At 44.4% G+C, this 22,185-nt stretch overlaps 1 protein-coding gene across 1 annotated transcript; it reads right to left on the bottom strand.

Moving 5' to 3' along the window:
• Nucleotides 1–4,415: 4,415 nt before the first annotated feature.
• On the bottom strand, nucleotides 4,416–21,254 carry TESPA1 (thymocyte expressed, positive selection associated 1). The gene is made up of 9 exons (XM_081851770.1): nucleotides 21,110–21,254; nucleotides 16,283–16,467; nucleotides 11,454–11,496; nucleotides 9,016–9,068; nucleotides 6,830–6,883; nucleotides 6,612–6,648; nucleotides 6,199–6,297; nucleotides 5,518–5,726; nucleotides 4,416–5,112 (listed from the first exon to the last, which is right to left on the bottom strand). The coding sequence occupies exons 1-9, from the start codon at nucleotides 21,175–21,177 to the stop codon at nucleotides 4,424–4,426; spliced, it is 1,437 nt and encodes a 478-aa protein (XP_081707896.1). The 5' UTR covers nucleotides 21,178–21,254; the 3' UTR covers nucleotides 4,416–4,423.
• Nucleotides 21,255–22,185: the final 931 nt, after the last annotated feature.

Here is a 22,185-nt window from a genome sequence, read left to right on the forward strand (position 1 = left end):
ACATGCCCAGCTCCCTTAGCCGTTCTTCATAAGGCATCGTTTCCAGGCCTTTGACCATTTTGGTTGCCCTCCTCTGGACACGTTCCAGTTTGTCAGTGTCCTTCTTGAACTGTGGTGTCCAGAACTGGACACAGTACTCCAGGTGAGGTCTGACCAGAGCAGAATACAGTGGCACTATTACTTCCCTTGATCTAGATGCTATACTCCTATTGATGCAGCCCAGAATTGCATTGGCGTTTTTAGCTGCCGCGTCACACTGTTGGCTCATGTCAAGTTTGTGGTCAACGAAGACTCCTAGATCCTTTTCACATGTACTGCTCTCAAGCCAGGTGTCACCCATCTTGTATTTGTGCCTCTCATTTTTTTTGCCCAAGTGCAATACTTTACATTTCTCCCTGTTAAAATTCATCTTGTTTGTTTTGGCCCAGTTCTCTAATCTGTCAAGGTCGTTTTGAAGTGTGATCCTGTCCTCTGGGGTGTTAGCCACCCCTCCCAGTTTGGTGTCATCTGCAAATTTGATCAGGATGCCCTTGAGTCCATCATCCAAGTCATTGATAAAGATGTTGAACAAGACTGGCTCCAAGACAGAACCCTGTGGCACCCCACTAGTCACTCTGCTCCAGGATGAAGAGGAACCATTGATGAGCACCCTTTAGGTTCGGTCACTCAGCCAGTTACAAATCCACTGAGTGGTAGCATAGTCAAGACCGCATTTTACCAGCTTCTTTACAAGAATATCATGGGGCACCTTGTCAAATGCCTTGCTGAAATCAAGGTAGGCTACATCCACTGCGTTCCCTTCATCTACCAGGCTTGTAATTCTGTCAAAAAACGAGATCAGGTTAGTCTGACATGACTTATTTTTCAGAAATCCATGCTGACTATTGGTGATCACAGCATTCCTTTCTAGGTGCTCACAGACTGTTTGCTTAATGATCTGCTCCAGAACCTTCCCTGGTATTGATGTCAGACTGACTGGGCGGTAATTATTTGGGTCCTCTCTTTTCCCCTTTTTGAAAATAGGGACAACATTTGCCCTCCTCCAGTCTGCCGGGACTTCGCCTGTTCTCCAGGAATTCTAAATCTCCAGGAGGTTCTAAATCTTGGATCTCTTCACAGGTATACACATCCCTGACATATAACGCCACTCCTCCTCCTTTCTTGTCTGGTCTGTTTCTCTGAAAGCTCATCTTGTTTATTTCCCATGCTTTGAGCATTAGTGTACAGACATTGAAGTCCATTAATCATTCCCCCGTGTCTCTTATTTAAGGATTTTTTCCTCCCATCACTAGGTCTGCGTGCTGTTTGCTCCATTCGGTCTATGACATTTGGATGATCATCTTCATCAATTGATAGACTCCTACCTTCAGGAGCACTGTCTCCCTCCCCCACATTAGTCAGTTTAAAGCCCTCCTGATGAGGTTTCTGAGATTTTTGGCAAAAACATTCCTCCCAACCGTTGTGAGGTGCAGCCCATCGCTTGCCAGAAGTCCATCTTCCAGAAACTGCAGTCCGTGATCTAAGAATCCAAACCATTCCTGTTTACACCATTTGCGAAGCCAGCTGTTCACTTCCACTATTTTTCCCTCTCTCCCTGGGCCACGTCGTTCAACTGGGAGGACAGATGAGATGACAATTTGTGCATTTAATTGCTTCAATTTCCTGCCCAGAGCCTCATAGTCTCTTTTGATCTTCTGGAGGCTATTGCTTGCAGTGTCATTGGTTCCCACATGAACCAAGAGGAAGGGGTATTTGTCAGTGGGTTTTATGATTCCTTGCAGTCGTTCAGTTACATCTTGGATCTTAGCCCCGGGGAGACAGCACACTTCCCGAGACATCTTGTCAGGCCCACAGATCACTGCTTCTGTTCCCCTCAGTAGGGAATCCCCTATCACCACTACACGCCTCCTCTTAGGTTTGGTTGGGGTTCTTCCGTGATCTGTCCGTTCCAAGGTCGCCTGCACATTCCCTGAGGACTGACTTTGCTGCTCGTCTTCATATACCTGATCGACTGTAACGAGGGAGAGATCCTCAAATGGAGTCTGCTCTTCGTCTTCCATGCTGGGGGAGAGGACCTCAAAGCGATTGTGTATTTCTAAACAATCAGAGCGATTGTCAGTGGGTTTTATGATTCCTTGCAGTCGTTCAGTTACATCTTGGATCTTAGCCCCGAGGAGACAGCACACTTCCCGAGACATCTTGTCAGGCCCACAGATCACTGCTTCTGTTCCCCTCAGTAGGGAATCCCCTATCACCACTACACGCCTCTTCTTAGGTTTGGTCGGGGTTCTTCCGTGAGCTGTCCGTTCCAAGGTCGCCTGCACATTCCCCGAGGACTGACTTTGCTGCTCGTCTTCATATACCTGATCGACTGTAATGAGGGAGAGATCCTAAATGGAATCTGCTCTTCGTCTTCCATGCTAGGGGAGAGGACCTCAAAGCAATTGTGTGTTTCTAAACAATCAGAGCGAACCCTGGGCCTCCTACTTCTTTGAGTCACGTTTCTCCATATATCTGGCTCCTGTGTTGGTGAACTAGCCTCCTTCTCAGGGGAGTCCCCTGTCTCCTCCTTGGTGGAGACGGTGTGCTCTGTTGCTTCCAAGAAGAGCTCCAGCTCTCTAATTCTTTGGAGCGTAGCTACACGTTCCTCCAGTTGCTGGACTTTGTCTTTTAAGAGGGCAATCAACATGCAATTGCTGCAGGTAAAGCTGCCTTTGGCAAGATGGCAAACATTGTGCAGGAACTGCAGGTGACTGCAGGTGACTGCAATTGCTGCAGGTAAAGCTGCCTTTGGCAAGATGGCAAACATTGTGCAGGAACTGCAGGTGACTGCAGCTGTTCCCTCACTCTCCATCTTGAGAACGTGTTGTTGGGGCTGGCTACAGCGGTCCTCCATCATAAGAAGCGTGCAGACAGGACAAATAACTCCCCCCCCAAAAAAAAACCCTAGGTCTCCCCCAACAAACGTTTGAGACTAGCTCCCCTAAATCTAAAAGATGGATCAAACACAAAGAAACACACACACACGAGAAAACCCTTTTTGCTCCTTCTTCAGCTGCTGCCCTACAAGCACACTAGTATTAGTGGTGGCCAGTTTATAATACCACAATAGTAGGGTTGGGGTTTTTTGGCCAAAGTTCTTAAGCTTTTTTCTTTTTCTTTTTTAGCAAAATTGCAAAAAAATATATGCTGTTTTAAGCTATTTTTATGGAAAGTGGGCAAAAGCAGCACTGCCAACTTTGGCTGCCATACATCCAGATTTTACAGGACATTTTCCTGATTTCCATCCAGATATTGCTAGAGGCAGTGGTATTCCAGATATGTCCAGGAAATTCCAGACATGGCAAACCTATACAACAGGCTTCTGTCGATCAAATCAAAGACTGATGCTAAATCGACAAAGGCAACAAGTAAGTGTTTGGTAGGTCCAGCAGTTGCTTATTGGGCTAAGAAATGCAAGACAGGCAGTGATCAATAGTGCTTTCCCTTTTCTTAAAACCAGCCCATTCAGGAAGGATAATGTGGTTAATAGATTTCCAGTCGTCCAATTTGTTTCGCAAATATTTACTATATAGTTTAGGATCAGGTCAAATGGTACATTGTTTGGTTTTGTAGGTTCAGGTGTCTATGCCAATTCCTTTAAAAATAGAAATTAGTTTGTTTCATGTGTTCACAGTTGAATAATGAAGAATACATTTTAATAATTTAAAAATTAAAAATTACATGACATTTCAGAAATGGTGTGGAACATTTCCCCTGTGGAAATTGCTCTTTTTACTTTCAGTTCCGTAAGTCACATGTTGATGCGACAGCTATCCCCACATGCCTTTTTTTTTTTAGTGTTTAATTAGACAATCTCTTGGATCAATATTTGAGCTAGATGACAAAAGAAATTGTTGGAGGAAACACACTGTCTTGAGCAAGCCTCAAAAGCCATTGAGCCAAGACAGGAAGTCCTGGCAGGAAGAGCCAGCGTGCTCCACGACCCCTACACACTTCCCAGTGTGAGCAATACTTTATGGGGAACACTGAGCAATTTCCCACAGGTACTTCGTCATTGTTTTAAGGCCACAAACCATCGGCTACACTCCATGTTTCCTCCTTGCCAGCTTCATTGGTTCTGCTCTAGTTATTTGCCTTTTAATCAAAGTTTGCCTATTATATAAAGTTATTTGCCTTTTAATTTTTTTAAAATGCCAAAATGGAGTAGGGTCTTGGGGCCACAAATATCTTCTGTTATGCTAGATACAGGCCATGGGTTAGCCAACCCTGCTTTACAAGAATAAAGGCAAGTCACTACAATTTAGCACCCACAGTGCACTTGTGGCTCTGAAGCAGATAACATGTAGCAGCTCACTGCTAAGTTCACAAGCATTTGATCTGCCAGCTTTCTGGCTTACAGCTCACACTCTTAGCCACTGTGCTACCTCAACTCTGTCAAGATGTCCGTACCGTTCTCCCCTCTGGTGGGTGAGTCCCTTTCTGCTGACCACTCCCCAAAGGATTCTTCACTGCTTTCCTCTGGAGATGAAACCACTTCTAGAGAATGGTACAGTTCTTGATGGCCAAGTTGGTCTGGCCCCTCCATGCTTTCTCCACCCATGCAGCGAGAAAGCCACGATTCCAACTTTGAATAAGATGTAGCTTGAGGGCAGAAGTGGGAAGAAATCACAGGAGTCAGCTCCACTATGGTAGACTCTGAAGAGTCACTTCCCATTCTGCCATGATGAAAGGGGACTTCAGGGAGCGCTGTGTGAGTCTCATCCTTCACGCCTTCCACATCAAAGTGGAACTTGTCTCTGCGGGCTTTTTCCATCACTTCCCACACTACCTGTTCCAGACGACTCATAGAAGATGGTACAGCAGAAGGTCCTTGAGGCCCTCCTCGGGCGGAAGTGTACAAGCACATCGTGGAAATGGCTTTTTGCAAACGCTTGAGAGGAGGCAGAGACTCTGGCTGGGAAGGAACATTCCAAGAATCTGGGATGTCTGGGAAAGCCCAGAACAAGTGGGCAGGGGAAATCTTTTGGATGGGAGTCTTAGACACATAAGAGTAGAGGCAGAAGAAAGCATCAGCCGTTACAGCCAGAGTCTGTACTTGCTTGAACCGACCTGTGAAAGGAAGGATAGAAAGTGTCAGAGGAAAACCAGTGTAGATCCAAGAGACCCTAGCTTCCAGCTCTTCCAGGTCACATCTGTATGGCAGGGACTGTACACACACCTGAAAACTAGGCCTGGTTTCATTTTCCTGGGTTCTAGTTTTTTTTCTGTCTTCCTCTTGCCTAAGCAAAGGCTTTTGTTTGGTCCTGTCTTCTGCTCCTGGTCCCAGTTCCACCTGCTTTCCTATGTTCTATCAAGAACAGAGGTCCTTTCCCATCACCTGCTACCTGAGCTCTTTTCAGATTTCAACCAAAGATGCCAAGGGTTGAACATGGGAGCTTCTCTACATGCTCTGAGCCTCACCCTTTGATATCACAGTCCCAGAACTGCCAGCCATGAAATGCTTGTGGCACTTACTTGCTAACATCAAGCAAGGATCCTCCATCTCTAACCGTTGCACCTGGGCTCTGAGGAAGAGCTGGAAATCAATGCCCTCAGCTTGGGAGGGAACTGAGAAGAACCGAGATGGGATCCAAGATGCAGCCTGTGTCTCCTCTTGTATGAAGCCCAGGTTGCACAAGATGGTCTCAGCATCAGCTTCATAGAGATCCAGCACCTCAGAGATGCTAGGCAGAGAAGATAAGAGTGTGAATGCAGGAGTGTCCCAACTGATTACTGAACCATTTTCAGGTCATAGCCCCACAAATACACCACTAAGTATGTCCGCAAGCCCCTTTCCTTCAGAGAATAACGGGCAGCATCTGTGGGATTTCCTCACCCCCAATTTATCTTTCTCACAGCCTTGTGTGGTGAAAGAGGGTGCTTGCAATAATATTCATGGTGGTGTCTGGTAGAGAAAGCAAACACAGAGCCCTCTGTATGTTGTTGGACCATAATTCCCATCAGCCCCAGCCTGCTCAACTAACCATCAGGGATGGCGGGAGCTGTGGTCCATGACATCCAGAGGGCACCAGGTCAGCTGCCTCCAATGTACAGACCAGAGACTAGGTATCTCTGCTCCAATTACTGCTGGTTTGTTAGTAGTGTAGGTAGATCTTTAAGCCAGTCCAAGTCCTACACAATACGATCCATGCTTACCTGGAGCTGGTCTTGTTAGTGCTGCCTGAGAAGGCACTGGAAGTCATGCTGTGATCCAGATTGAGATGTTGGGAAGGCCAGAATGTATGTTTTTGGGACCTGCTGTGGAAGAAGAGACAGTGAAGAGACACATCTGCATGCATACCCACATCCCTTTTGGTGTGCATGTAGGAAGACCAAAAGGGAGGGCAAGCTGGCAGTCACAGCCAGCTGCACACTTCCACAAGACTGATAGTGTGACAACACCCTACAATGTTATTAGACAAATATGCAGCCAGTATCTCATTTCAGAAATAAAACTAGAAATCTCAGCCCCCCCCCGCTGCCCCCCCCAACAAATTTAAATTCTGGATTTCAGATTTCTCCAAACTTTGGCTCTAGCAACGTTAACCTCCTTAGCTCTTGTTTCTCACCTAGGCTCAGCTCTGTCTCTGTCCAGTAGCACCATTGCTGGAAAGAAGAAAAGAAAGGTCTCTCATGAGCAAAGGATACATTGCATTCCTACGAAGAGAGCTGACGGCCAAGGAGCATATTGGCAGAGTTGCACCATCAAATTAGCATTCTTGCCACCCATCCATGGGCCATCTGGAAAGAAGGCTTGCTCACACCCCCATCAATCCTCATCACTTACCTTCTGCTCCCAGGCTAAGGTCATCTTCAAAGCTGGTTCTGTTGCTGCAGGATCCTACAGGATAACACAAATACATAGTCACCTAGAGCAAGCATCCACAGGTGGAAAAGGGACTGGGTGAGATCAAAAGGCTGAGTGGCTTTTTCTATGCAGCTTTATTATGGACATGCCACAACACAGCTCTACATGGGCAGGGCTGTGTGAAGGCTACAGTTCCACAGAAGAACAGGAAATCCAAAAAGTGTAGAATTCAGCTTCCTAAAATGCTCAGATTTTTCTTTCTTTCTAATCCCTGTGAAAATAGGCTTGTAAATTTGCAAGCAATGCCTGCTGAAATCTCAGAAACCTAATGAGTTTCTGAATAAGATTTCTAGTGAAGGGGGGAGCAGTTTGGTGCCTTGTATATCCCCTTGCTTTCCCCCTCAAATTAGTATGTATTATCGCTTAATTAACTTCAAATTAGTATGTATTATTGTTTAATTAACTTATGAATCACTTTTCAAAAGCATTGCAAGGCGAATTACAAGCAAACAATAAAAATAACTAAAGTAGGTTTTGAAACAATACCAGAAACAACAGTGGCTGCCTTTCAATATTTTTTAGAAAAAACATTGATGACTTCTGGTGCTTCCTGCCTTAATGGGTGCAGCTCCCACATTAGTGGAGATCATTTGCGGAGAAAAACAAGGATGATTTTGAGAGTAATTGTCCTTGCAAGTTCCCCCCAGGGCTCGGGGGGAGTGAGCTTCACCCGCAGATCGTTTTGGCTCTCACTCCGGCATGGAATCTGGGAGGCAGGAAGATGCTGGGTGCCAAAGCACTTTGCCTAATGGTAACTCCCCGACACAGCCATTAAGATGCAGAGGCTCTTCTATTTATTAGGGTGAAATTGACTCTAATTTACAGACGTGTGCAGGGTGGATGGGACAAGATTATAAACTGCCAAGTGAAGTAGCTACTGAGTCGCAATGTTTAGAACTGGAAAGATCTCCTTTGTAGAAAAATATGGTATGTGAGGGGGGAGGGGAGCCCATGTTTGCTACATAAATGATTTGGCAAACCTCCCCCTAAATGCCAAAAAACTGATAAAAAGCAAGAGGAGAAAAAGAGAGTGGGGTTATATTTATGCATTGATATGAAAATAGAAGTGTGTGAGAACATTGAAATGATTTAAAGCATTGGACTTCCACTTATCACAATTTGGACTATGGGTCGAAATTACATGGGAACAGAGGAAGAGAAAGAGCAAAAAAGTGTAAGTAGAGATGCTGCGTACAACATGATCAGAACAGGAAAAATGAAGAAACAAATGGAAAAATAAACTTCTCACACAGGGAATTTACAGGATACAGAACTCCTTCTGCAGAAATAAAATTTATTAAATGTGTTAATACGAATGGAAGTCCAGAACTCTGTAGTTGTTGATAACAGACTACGATCAGGACTGAATGTAATTGGATTAATCAAGATTTTGGAAGCAGGAAGAAATAATAACTTTGCACTCCGAAACCCAGCACACAGGAAGTCACACAAATTGTATAATTGGCTTTATAATTTATATATATTTGGATATGAATTGTAATTTGACATTGGTAAAATGTAGCTGTTATTGGACTTCAGTAATTGAAAATTAAAAAAAAATTTTTTAAAAAAAATAGAAAAAACATTCATTGGTTGATTGATTGATTATATTTCTATGTTGCTTTTCATTCAAATGAATCCCAAACAGCTTACAAACAATAAAAAAAATAGAACATCACAAATACAGCATAAATTATATAGAATAATTAACAAATCATCAATAAAAACAAGTATGACCTATAAAACACTCTTAACAAAGCATCAACTAAAAAAATGAGCTAAACATCACAATTAAAGCAAAATATTATATTATATGCCCTTCTAAAGGTTCATGAATGAGGCCTGTGTGCATAACCATACATTAAAGTACATTTGAAGCACACACACCCAAGAATCCTGAGAACTGTATTTTACCTATCAGAGAGCTACAATTCCCAGCAGCCTTTAATAAACTACATTTCCTGGGACTCTTTGTTTGGGTGTGCACACGCTCAAAATGTGCTTTAAATGTATGGTGTGTGTGTGCAGTCCAAACTTTAGCCTACCTTACTTCATGTTTGAGAAGGCAGACCGAGCAAATAACAGAAATTGCAGAAATCACTTACCAGCATAGGCACCCGGAGCAGAGATGCTCTCTGAGAAGGGGTCCAGTGAAGAGCTGAAAGCCAGAACCAAGAGCTGCATCATTACAGCTATAGGAGTTCCTAAATCATTTTGCCATTTTTCTCCTAGGACCTAGCTGGAACATCACAGACAATGAAGTCCCACTCAGCAAACAGTGGCACCACCAGGCAGAGCAAGGCAGCTGCCTCAGGCAGCAGATGCCAAGCTGCAGGGGATGGATAGAGCTCTGAGTGCCACCTGGCTACCCTGGGACCCCTACACTAGCCTCCTGTCCTCTAGCGCAGTGGAGGATACCGTCCATTCCCCGTCCAATTGGCTTCCGTATGTTCCTTGGGAGAGAGCAACATCTTCACCTCAGGCAGCAAAATGTCTTGAACTGGCCCTGGTCGCCTTAAGTGCTAACCTCCAGTTCACAGATCTGAAGCCCTACAGCCCAGGAAATCCACAAATGAGAATGCCAGTACTGTGTATGGAGTGAAACTCTACACCAGGTGTGAGGAACCTTTGGTCTTCCAGATGTTGCTGAACTACAACTCCCATCAGGCCCAGTAAACATGGCCAATGGCCAGGGATGGTGGGAGTTGTAGTTCAGCAACATCTGGAGGACCAAAGGTTCCCCCTACCTGCTCCAGACAATCACTCTATCCTGAGTTCAAAAGTTCTAAAAGCTGGGTGGGACCAAGGAGGAGCAAGGGCCAGAGCCAGGTCAGTTGATGGTGGAGCCAAGGGATACAGCCTAGTATTCTTTTTTTGGGGGGGGGGGCAGCTCTAGGACCTCTTTTTGCTAGGCCTGATTGTAGAATGCAGAGCAAAAGCAGAATATTCACAAAAACTGGCAACTTAGAAATGAAAATATCTGAACGGGAACAATGGTTAGTACTAGATTTCTTCACTTTGAACTATGCAATTTCTCCCCACAGTAGAGCAGACATGAATAAGCTTCTTTTGTGCAATGGAGGGGTGACCATTGGCTTCAGAGTCAGTACAGCACTGGTCATCAACCCACTAGCGGGTTGCGGCCTGATCCAAGGTGGGTCACAACAGGAGCACCTAGAACCATGCTCCATATTCATTTTTTCTGGAACCATAAACCTTCTAGGTCCTGAATAGCTGGGAAGAAGCAAGAACACTCTCTTTCATCTGGGATTAACAGGCTAATCGTAGGTATGTTTAATCTCCCTGCAGCTGAGATTAATGTTAGGTATGTACAGCTGAGATTCCTGCATTGCAGAGGCTTGGATTAGATGACCCTTGATGTCCCTTGCAACTCTAAAATTCTATGATATATAGGATTGGAGCCAAACTCATCTAACTGCAGCCCCTTATTTATTTGCTATATTTCTATATGTAGAGGTGTGCCAACTGATTTCTGTGGTATTTAAGCAACTATGTGTTCCACGGAGCACGATATTGGTATAGATGGATCTATACACAAATATATATGATGGCCAGTTCAAGATTATACTTCTCACACACAATGAAATTAACTGTAGTCTACGACAGTTTATGTTATATTTGCTAGTCTTTAAAGTGCCATGAAAAAAAAACTCTTAGTTGATTTTGCTACAACATACCAACAAGGCTACTGCACTGGAAATTGTTAGGTAGATGCAATGATTTCACACATCAAACAATACAGTTACTCTCCCTAGTGGGGCATCTGTAAACACACATCAGATTAAAAAGTTGATTTCACGAAAGGCAGCAAATGACATGTAGACTGTAGAAAATCTTGGAAAGCTTCATTTCAAAAGATGCATTTCCCAATCCTTGCCATCTAGAAATGTTTTATATTTAGATTCCATAAATATTCTCTCCCCCACCCATGTCGTTCCTGTGGTTTTTGAGCTTCAGATTGTCAAAATGCAATGGAAACTACAGATTTAAAAGGCAGGAAAGTAATATAGGCAGACTTTTCTTAAAAAAATTAATGCTGTGTTTTATTGTATTCCATAGGAAACTGTGTGTGTGGCCATTCCAAGGGAAAGTAAACCTTTGGTATGTCTGGGTTTAAGAAAAAGGAATTTGGTAAAGCTAGTATTGTTGTTACCCTGGGCCCCTTTGGAAGCCACACTTCCATAATGCAACAGTTACTGAAATGAAAAAGGAGCGTTAGAAATAAAGGCAGAAGCTCTTGCATTATCCCCAGGAAAACTAGTGCAATGAACTGAGTGTGATTAGGAATCTATAGTTCTCCAGATGTTGCTGTACCACAACTCCCATCATCTTCGATCATTAGCTATGTTGTCTGGGGCTGATGGGAGTTTGAGCCCAAGAACCCCATGTTCTTTATCCCTGTTGCAAAGTATGTGCATATCTAAAAATGCCCCTGATTCTTGAAATAAAAATATAACTTCTGACAATGTCATGATCCTTTCGGGTAGTGACCTCCTCCATGACCTCTCTCAGGTAGACTCACCTGCATTCCTGCAGCCAGCTCTCAATCTTATTGGATGAGCTCCCTGTTGGAAACAAAGAAAAAGTGCTAGGGCTCGTCACAGACTGGATAAGTTACTGTGATGATCCACATCTCTGCTGGGGCCAAATGCAGCCATCTAAGGCTTGTTAGCCAGCCTCTCAGCAAACCACACGGGCAGGATGCCTGATGTCGCCACTACATAGGCAGTAGCAAAAGAAGAGGAGAATGAGGAAGAGGAAGAACACCCGAAAGTGAGTAATGGAATGAATGTGTTTTAAACATATGAATAACTAAATGAACTCATTACAGTATTTGGTAGTCATTATGGCCCTGTGAGCCCTTATTGCTGCTGAACAGCTGCATAGCAGTGGAGGGTGCAATTTGCATAGAAGCAGGAGGAAGAATGCTTAACCCTTCCCTTCCCTCAGCTTTAGCTCTACAACCACCTCCTCTAGCATCTTTCCCTCCAGCTACCTGATTGCTTTTCCTTAAAAAAAGTGTGTGTGTTGTTACAGGAAAAATCCGAGGGCTCCCTTGGACAAAAAGTAAAGACACCAACCAGGATAACTTGGAGCAAAACAGCAGCCTGTAGGCTTGGCCTTTATTGAACTGTTGCAACAGGGTGCTCCCCTCACCTGCAGGAGAGAGGAAAGACCCCGAAGAATAGTGTGCAAGGTCTTATAAAAACTTTTGAAATTCCCCTCCTCTAGGTCTAGCCCACCCCCAGAAACATCATGCATACATTACAGAAAGGAGGGGCTGAGGGAGGAGTTGGTGGTAACCTGAGTGTCCTGTCACCTGGCTGGTTCCTCCTTTCCCCCTCCCCCTGAGTCACTTCCAGCAGACAAAGGGGAGTTTGCAGTTTCCTGCCCCCAGAGGGAAGATCTGATCAGTGTCCTTTGTTTCAGTCCATGCTGAATCCACTCCCATATGCAAGTTCTTTGTGATCTTGATGGTCTTCTGTCTGGGATCATCAGGGTTGGCATGGGCAGGGCTCCTGTGGATGTGCTGAGACAGTGAAGGGATTATGGCTGACCAGGACTAAGTCACCCCCCTTTGTTAGTTCTTGTCATATGGAGTAAAATAAAAAATGGAACAGTGCAAATCCGATGTATGGTTGATTTTCTATGAATTTATAACAGAAATGTGGTGTGTGTGTGTGTGTGTGTGTGTGTGAAGTTTATACAAACAGAATGATTGGGGTGGGGGGGTTCCTGCTACAGTGTGTATACACACACACACACACACACACACATCAAATATACAAAAAAAAAAGAAAATACATACATACATACATACATAAAAAAGGAAAAAGGAAAAGACCTCTGAAACAAACATTTTCAAATACACTTCTACATAAGGAGTACAAGCCACCTCTGACTGCTTTTCTACATGGTTGCCTGCCATGCTGGACCTCTTTTCTCCATGCCCAACGAATTCTGTGGGGCGCCAGAAGGCTAAAAGGGAAAGAAGCGAGCCGACACTCGGCGGAAGCGGTGCAGGCGCCCTCACTCACTTGGCGCAGGCCCGCTCCCTTGGTGTGCTGCCCGCTGTGGCCAGCAAGGTGAGAAGCAGCCAGCTGAGCCGGGAGGCGCCTGCCCTCCAGCTGCTGCCCGCCTCCTCCAGTCCTAAAAAAAGGTGGACAACTCTGGGAAAGGGGGGGCACCGGAGGGATCTTTGCACCACAGCACCAGATATGCTTAAGACTGTGGGAATATGGTTGGTTTACCTATAGGGAGAATGGGCACATGGGTGGAAATGTACTGCAGCCTGACCTTTTGGTAGGTAGGGCAGGCTGTCTTAGGCATGATCAGCGCGTGAACACCTCATGCTGGCCTGTGATTGGTTTATGCAGCATGCCCTGATGGTGGGGTGATTTTCCATATATGGTGTTGTCTTTTACTGTTGAGTTGATACAATGTTCTGTGGAATAATAAAGTGCTAGGCCGCAGCAGTTTGAGATGTTCAGGCCTGATCAGCTCTGTTCAGCTCAGTTCGGCTCAGTTGCTGCTGGCTAGGCCTTTGAATCCATCCTGGTGTGAGACTGATTTATTTCTTATGGCGAGCAGGCCCTCGTCATAAGACGGCCCTCACTCTGACACCAAATGTAAGCTTGGGGTACCATTCTAGACTCTGGAAGTAACAGTCTTGCACTGAACCATGGTCATGAACACTTGCTTAAAAATGCAAGGAAGTCTGCCCTGTTGCATTTGCAGGCCCTCCTGCTGATTTGGCTGAGGGAGGCCCTCAACTGCTGCCCCAAAGTGCCTCCTGGATAACCCTACTGAGTAAGTGCAGCCGAGGAGAATGCAGCTCAAGGTGGCTATCCCAGAGGAGGAAGCAGGCTGGAAGAGCACAACATCCCTTTCTAAACAGCCACATTCCTGTTTCCACCCATCGTTTATTCTTTGCACACAACCCATGTTCTGACAGACAAGGATGCGCTGCCATCCTGCCCAGTGAGACCACTTAGAAAGCAACACACAGAAGCTGCTGCATTCAAAGTGGGTCTCCCCCCCCCCCCCGCCCAGAAAATGCACTTTTTTATGTTTGCTTTGCCAATAACATATGAGTTGCATAATGTAACATGGGTGTTATTTTATTTGTGCTGAGGGGGGGAGTGGAACTTCTGCCCATTTTCCATACTTGTAATAGAAAAAGAGAAAGTGAGAGAAAGAGGGGGAGGAAGAAGTGCAGAGGGAATATTGAAATGGCTCAGGGGAATGCATGGGTGCCTGACTACAGGGGGGGGGGGGCGGAGGCTGACAGCTCAGTGGTGGAGCTCTTGGCTTGCTTTAAAAATCTCTAGAATCTCAGCTAGCAAAAGGCTAGGGTGGGGTAGTGCCCTCCAGATGTTGCTAGGCAGTTTAGCCCTGGCCAGCATGACCAATGGTGAGAACTGGAGTTCAGCAACATCTGAACTTTTGTCTCCATGGACCACTTGAAAATGCTAATGATGGGCCACTTAATGAGTTTTCTGCCTGCTGTAGCGATTGTAATGTAACATACTAGATGCTGTGCAATTTTTTATTGCCTTTTATTGCTTCTTTTGTTTCCCTGCATATGCTATATATTTTACTGTAATGCAATTTGCATTCCATAGAATTCAAATGGCAAGGTAGTACTAGAGAGCTCAAGAAATAAAAGAAGCAATAGAGATGCAATTTAAAATCTGTATGAGTACTGAATGTCCCATGCTGTGGACCACCTGAATGAAGTTGTGGACCACTGGTAGTCCCCAGACCACAGTTTCAAATGCCCTGCTTTAGAGGATGCCACAGTGGCTACCTACCCCTGAGTTAGAGAATCAACTCTAGGAGAGGTTCTTGTTGTCGGAACAAACAGGGCTGGGTTTAAAGGGCCAGTGGCTTGATGCAGGAAGAAGAAAGGCACCATGGGAACAAAGCTCTCACCACATCACTCTGCTGAGTGTTTGCATGTGTGAGTATTGGCTCACAGCCAAAGTGATAGAAATGCCTATCAACAAATTGACTCAGTTTGTAAGTATTACTTTCTTCTTTCCCACCCATGCCCAAATGCTATTTCAGAGAGGCCGCCCACCTTTCTTTCTAAATCACCACATTAGTGTTTGTGCATTTTTCTGTTCATTCATATAGTTATATGCATATGAAAAGTTTTGAAAATGGGGGTTGAAAACAAGAAGTTTGGGGGTAACAAGCATGGGCAGACAAGCCCATTAGCACCACACACATACAGGTTCTGCATCAAACATTTTGACCTTCTGTCCAAGCTCAATTCTGGAAAGAAAAAACTTATTTGGGCAGACCACAGTGAGGTTGCCTCCAAAGCATTTCCATTTTTCTAAATATTATATTAGATGATGATTATAGATGGATAGATGATAGATAGATGATAGATGATAGATGATAGATAGATAGATAGATAGATAGATAGATAGATAGATAGATAGATAGATAGATGGATGATAGAGAGAGAGAGAGAGAGAGATGATAGATAGATAGATAGAGATATAGATGATAGATAGATAGATAGATAGATAGATAGATAGATAGATGATAGATAGATAGATAGATAGATGATAGAGAGAGAGAGAGAGAGAGAGAGATGATAGATAGATAGAGATATAGATGATAGATAGATAGATAGATAGATAGATAGATAGATAGATAGATAGATGATAGGTAGATAGATAGATGATGATGATAGATAGAGATAGATAGATAGATAGATAGATAGATAGATAGATAGAGATAGATAGATAGATAGATAATAGATAGATGATAGATGATAGATGATAGATGATAGATGATAGATTAGATATAGATGATAGATAGATAGATAGATATAGATATAGATAAGATAGATAGATAGATGATAGATAGATAGATAGATGATAGATAGATAGATAATAGATAGATGATAGATGATAGATGATAGATGATAGATGATAGATGATAGATTAGATATAGATGATAGATAGATAGATAGATAGATAGATAGATAGATAGATAGATAGATAGATGATAGATAGATGATACTGGCTCAAGGAGTTGGCCCTATTGGATCAGACCAAAAATCCATCTAATTCAGCACCCTCTTCTCAGAATGGCCATCCAGAGGTCTAAGGGAAGCCCACAAACAAAAGGATGCATCAAAGCAAGCTGTACTAAAGGAATGAAAAATTGGGCCATTGATTTCAATGGGACCCAAGTTCAGCTCACTTAGCCTGTGTCAGCTTCTCCCTACCACCCCCATAAAAGATTGTATACACTGTCTGAAAGCACCTCACACTGAAATATTATTGCATAATGAGAGTAGGAGTGAATGTGTGCAAGCAGTTTTCCCACCTTGCAAGAAACCATCCTCCAAGAATGAGGGTTCAAGAGCTTTTTGGGGTGTGCAGGATGCCTCCTCCTCAGCATGGGACCCCTCTTCTTCTACAGCCACACTTGGCTTGGCCCATGCCCTCCGGCGCTCCCAGGAAGAGTGGCTCAGCCAGGAGGTGAAGTTGTTGTCCATGACTGGCAAGACCCTAGGGAAGAACAAAATGTCAGGGTGCTGAGGTCATAGGCTGCTCAGCTTTGTAGCAGTTATCAATCTTCTCCACTTGGGGGCAGTTTTGAGTTACTTGACTGCCTTTTCATATCCTGGGCAAGGAGTTTCTCTTCACCACCACAATCCCAGAAAGTACACTTCACGTTCAAAGAGATAGCTATGGTTCCTGGTGGAACAATCCTTCATTAGGCAAGTTGCTGAGTTGCCCAGAACAGGCAAACAACTGGAGTTTTGGTTAAAAGTTGGAGATGGACAGATCTGACCATTTTGTTTTCTCTCCATTTTCTCATCTTAAGTTTGCTTTGCACCATTTATGCATCTAACAGATTGAGGTTCAATCCTGACAAGACAGAAGTACTGTTCTTGGGGGACTGGAGGTGTGCAGTTGTGGGGGACTCCCTGGCCCTGAAGAGGGAAACCGTGCCGCTGAAGGACCAGGTGTGCAGCCTGGGGATCATTTTGGATTCACAGCTGTCCATGGAGACATAGGTCAGTTCTAGGTCCAGGGCAGCTGTCTACCAGCTCCATTTGGTACACTGGCTCAGACCCTACCTGCCTGCAGACTCTCTCACAGAGTGGTGCAGGCCCTAGTTATCTCCCACTTGGACTACTGCACTGCACTCAAAGAACAATGGGCACCCAAACAGCAGCATCAGGATAGCTCTTTCAGGATGATGGGTATGTTTCTTTATGGAATGATCTTGAGCAGAGAATCCCAATGCACCCCCAAGGGGGAGATCAATCCTGCATGAGGCCTCCCTACTCCAAAGGGCTACAGCAATGATGGAGAACTTGCAGCCCTCCAGCTGCTGTTGGTCTCCGGTTCTCTTCAGAGCCAGCTAGGGTTGGGCAAATATGTCACTTTCAGCTCCTCTTGAGTTTTTCATCTTTCCAGCTCTGTTCTCTGCATTTCTTCATCAGCTGCATTTTTGTGTGGGCTTCAGTTTGAATATTGTTTCTGGAAAGGCAAGTTTCCCAAGTTTGTCTTTCCATGCAAACTGAATCTCATTTATCCCTGTCCCTGGCCCCCAACACCACCTGGAGAGTCACAGGTTCCCCACCTAAAAGGAGTGGTAGCTCAATTGTTTCTCTTTGGGGTGATTTAGTTTTTCAAGGCATGCCCCATTAGGACATGTTGAATTTTTCAACTTTCAAATTCCTAAAATGAGGGATGCTAAGAAGTTGTAGCATGACTTGGGCATTTAATATATATTTTGGTTAAATTAATATAATTTTGCTTTTCTTGGTAAGTAAAATGTGTGTAAAATTGCACTGAAATCATTAAAAATGATTCCAGAGTACTTGCAGTTATATTAGCTCTATAAGGCTCTTTGAAGGGACGCGGGTAGTGCTGTGGGTTAAACCACAGAGCCTAGGACTTGCCAATCAGAAGGTCAGCAGTTCAAATCCTATGACGGGGTGAGCTCCCATTGCTCAGTCCCTGCTCCTGCCCACCTAGCAGTTCAAAAGCACGTCAAAGTGCAAGTAGATAAATAGGTACCGCTCCAGCGGGAAGGTAAACGTCATTTCTGTGCGCTGCTCTGATTCGCCAGAAGCAGCTTAGTCATGCTGGCCACATGACCCAGAAGCTGTACGCCGGCTCCCTCGGCCAATAAAGCGAGATGAGTGCCGCAACCCCAGAGTCGGCCAAGACTGGACCTAATGGTCAGGGGTCCCTTTACCTTTACCTAAGGCTCTTTGAACACTCCCCAAATGATATCCCACACCAGGCCTGTTTCACGCTCCCTTCTAGTACTTTTGTCTGGCTAAAACACGCCATTGAACTGTAATACGGAGGTACCTTGGGTTACATACGCTTCAGGTTACATACGCTTCAGGTTACATACACTTCAGGTTACAGACTTCACTAACCCAGAAATAGTACCTCAGGTTAAGAACTTTGCTTCAGGATGAGAACAGAAATCATGCAGCAGCGGCACGGCAGCAGTGGGAGGCCCCGTTAGCTAAAGTGGTGCTTCAGGTTAAGAACAGTTTCAGGTTAAGAATGGACCTCTGGAACGAATTAAGTACTTGACCCGAGGTACCACTGTAATGCCTTTCCCTTGTCTGAGTGGAAGGAGGAGATAAATGGATGTGTAAAAACCTCTGATCTCAAGGTCATGGGGTACAGGGCAAAAAAATGTACATTGCAGGGGACTGGATTAAATGACCCTTGTGGTCCCTTCCAACTCTGTGATTCTATTATTATTATCATTTAGCATTACATTACATTTTCAGAAGGTAAAATTAAAATTCTTTGGTTGTCCGAAAGCAGTTTATGTGCTTCTTTGTCAAATGTAAATTTATGAAGCTAACTGTTAGCCAGCCATAAAAATAATAGCAGATTTGAATTCCTCATACTCAAAAAAATATTTTAAGACCTCTTGCTGAAAATTAGCAAAAATTAAGTTTTACCCCCTAAAATGACATGCCTATCCCTTCTTGTATGTCACAGTTTGGGTTTTATTTGCTTTGGCTGAGGAGCTGTGACTTGATTCTGCCCTGACTTACAGATGGGACTTCTGGGAAGTAAGTGTTTTTCTGAGCATTTGAAGTCGGGTTTGTTTTTTGTTTCCGTGCCAAGACCGCTTGCACTGGATGTAATGTGAGCCATCTCCCTTTGCCTCCAGGAGAGTGAGGAGCAGAGCTGTTATCACAAGCTGCACTCGAGGCCACAAGAGGCTGGTTTCCTCCTTGCGGTTTGAGCTTATATCAGCAGACCATCAAAAGAGCCTGCAATGGTTAGAGTGGGTGGTGGGACAAGCCAAGTTTCATTTACCGGACTAGATGTGACGTTTGTCATGTAGGCTGCCTTCTGTCATGTTGTTTCTTAACAAATGAGCTGATGTGGAGGTGGGAGTAAACTAGATCAGGACCCCCCATGCATGGGAGAAAGGGACTTTAACCCCATGTCTCAGCTGTGGTCCCCATCAGAATTCCACCACTCCCTGCCCCACCAGGGCTGCTTTTTGCAATTCGAGGGAAGCTTCCATTAGTGCCAATGGGCAGAGTCATCCTCTTGCAAATGGAAACATAGGAAGAGTTGCCATATGCTGAGTCAGCCCACTGGAAACTCTAGCTCAGTCTTGTCTTCGCTGACTGTCATAGGTTCTCCAGCATTTGAGGCAGCTCTACTTGGATACACTGGGGATTTTTAAATAAAGTGAATGTTAGAAAAGAAAAAAAAAGAAGAAAAAAAAGACTATGTTTTGACTATGGCAGACCAACACGGCTACCTACCTGTAACTGAATGTTAGAAAGACACTGTTAAATATCTGGTTCTCTCCCATCTGGGAAACCAAATCTAAGAGGTACTGCCTCCCGGGAACTTCTAACCAATCTGAGAGGGTGCAGACCTGGGTTCATCTCATTAAGGATGCGAAAGGCACAGCAGTGAGCACATCCTACATTAAAAAGTGCTTGTAGTTTACAGGAGAGAAAGAGATGGCAAGCAGGGGAAGACATTTTGAAATCTGAAGACATTCCCTGGTACAGCTAGAAGAGAAGAGCTAGAGCTCCTCTGAGAGAGTCTGTATTGCAAAGGGAAAGGGCTGTGGCTCAGCAGCAGAGCATCTGCTTTTGCATGCAGAAGGTCCTTGGATCAATCCCCAGCATCTCCAGGTAGGGCTGGGAAAGACCTGTCTAAAATCCTGGCGAGCCCCTGCCAGTCAGGCCAGACGATACACGGCTAAATGGACCAATGCCCTGACTCAGCAGAAGGCAGTTTCTTATGTTCTTTCCTGCCTCTCTAGTCCTTCCAGGGCTCTGGCACATGGCAATTTATTGTGAACTCAGCGCTGCTCATGCATGCCAGTTCTGCACAGCATAAAAACAGAGAGGTTTTTAATATTTGAGGTTTTCTATGTTTTAATATTTTATGGGAAGCTGCTCAGAATGACTGTGGCAACCCAGCCAGATGGCTGGGGCATATTATTATTATTATTATTATTATTATTATTATTATTCACCCAACACCATATTTTCCCATTTATTCGTGGTTTACCATTTCCATTGAAAAGCCAATAAGTTTGTTTAAAACCCTGCTGAAATGATAAATCTAGATTCTTTCTTTTTTAATCATTATGAGTTTGTTCTGAACTGCATTAATTGTTTATTGAAATATTTGTTTTTGCTTTACTGATATGGTAGTGTGTGTGTGTGTGTGTGTGTACATATGTAAGCTTATATTGGATAGAAACATTGTTTGCTCCTTTTTAAAGCTTTGTTATTATTATGAGCCACTTTCAGCTCCATATTATTGCTGAAAAGTGGTATACAAATATTAAATCAAAATCACATCACATTTTGGGGTGTTTATGAGATGGCACTGTGATGAAAAAACCATGAATCAACTGAATCAACAATAAACTGCCGCGTAAAAACACCCCCCCTCAAGAGCATTCTCTTTCTCCATTTGCAGCCCAATCCCCTCCCACCGTAGTGCTCTCCTCTATTACCTCCTTCTCAATATCCTCCTCATTCCCATTCCATATCACCTCCGCTCCTTCCCTCACCTCCGTTCAGAGGATGCTGTCAGAATTAAGCCTTTCTATTCAGAAGCAGGTCACAGCCTGTGAGGGACAGGGCCGCACCTTAATTCGTCGGCTGCTGCTACTTACCCGGCCCTGGGAAGAGCATGCTGGGCTCTAAGGTGAGCCCCTGGTGAATCTGGCATCGCGCTCTGCATCTCAGCTGCCCAGGGTAGGACTATTGGAGGCCCTTGCCCATTCCTGCCCCTCTCCCCACCTCACCCAATCTGCGTCAGCAGAGACTGGAGGAAGCTCATCTGTTTTCAAGAGGAAACTTTCGTGCTCATCTCTTTTGTTTTGTTTTTTCTCATGAAAACCTCAAACGGTGGCTCACATCCGGCTCTCACCCACCCCGTGAGGGAAAAGCTTAATGGGCTGCTGAGTGAAAGCGGTAAAGGAGGCAGCAATGTACTGGCCTCTTAGGCTTGGCCTGGAATTATTTATTCTCTCTCTCTCTCCTTACTACTTGCCCTTTTCTGTGCAGTCTTGAATGCTATGCTTGCTTGCTTGTTTAAAATAGTTCACCATGCTTCATTGTGGTGTTCAACAGTGGAACAAACAGTGGTGGACTCTCCTTCCTTTGAAGTTTTAAAGCAGAGGCTGGATGACCACCTGCCCTGTATGATCTAGTTAAGATTTCTGCATGGCAGGGGCTGGACTAGATGACCCTAAGGGTCCCTTTCAATTCTATGATTATATGATTCCATTACCAAAATAATGTGACATGAAAGCAGTTTGCAACAGTATATAAATGCAATATATATTGAACAAATGCAACAATGCACATCAGACTAAAAAAACGCCACCCATAAAACTGAAGAACATATACAAATGGAAAGAACAAGCTTTGTCTTGGGAAGGGCCCTATAGCTCAGTGGCAGAGCATCTGCCTTGCATGCAGAAAGTGTAGACAATACTGGGCATAAGGGATTGATCTGTATCCCTGTGTCATTGGAATGTGGCAATCAGAACTGTGCATGCATATAATTGAAAGGAGAAGCTGGGTGTGATGGTGCCAGAGTTTCATGTAACTCACAGCTACCTTTCACCATCTGCCTTGAAAATATTGGGAATGCCTGTAAATGACAGGTTGATTCCTCGGTTTCCTTCCTGGAAACTGCCCTTTGCTTGGCCTTGGGCTGGTCACTCCTCCTTAGTCTCAGTTC

This window comes from Podarcis erhardii, assembly GCF_964252035.2.
Source record: "Podarcis erhardii genome assembly, chromosome: 2".
NCBI classification, from domain to species: domain Eukaryota; kingdom Metazoa; phylum Chordata; class Lepidosauria; order Squamata; family Lacertidae; genus Podarcis; species Podarcis erhardii.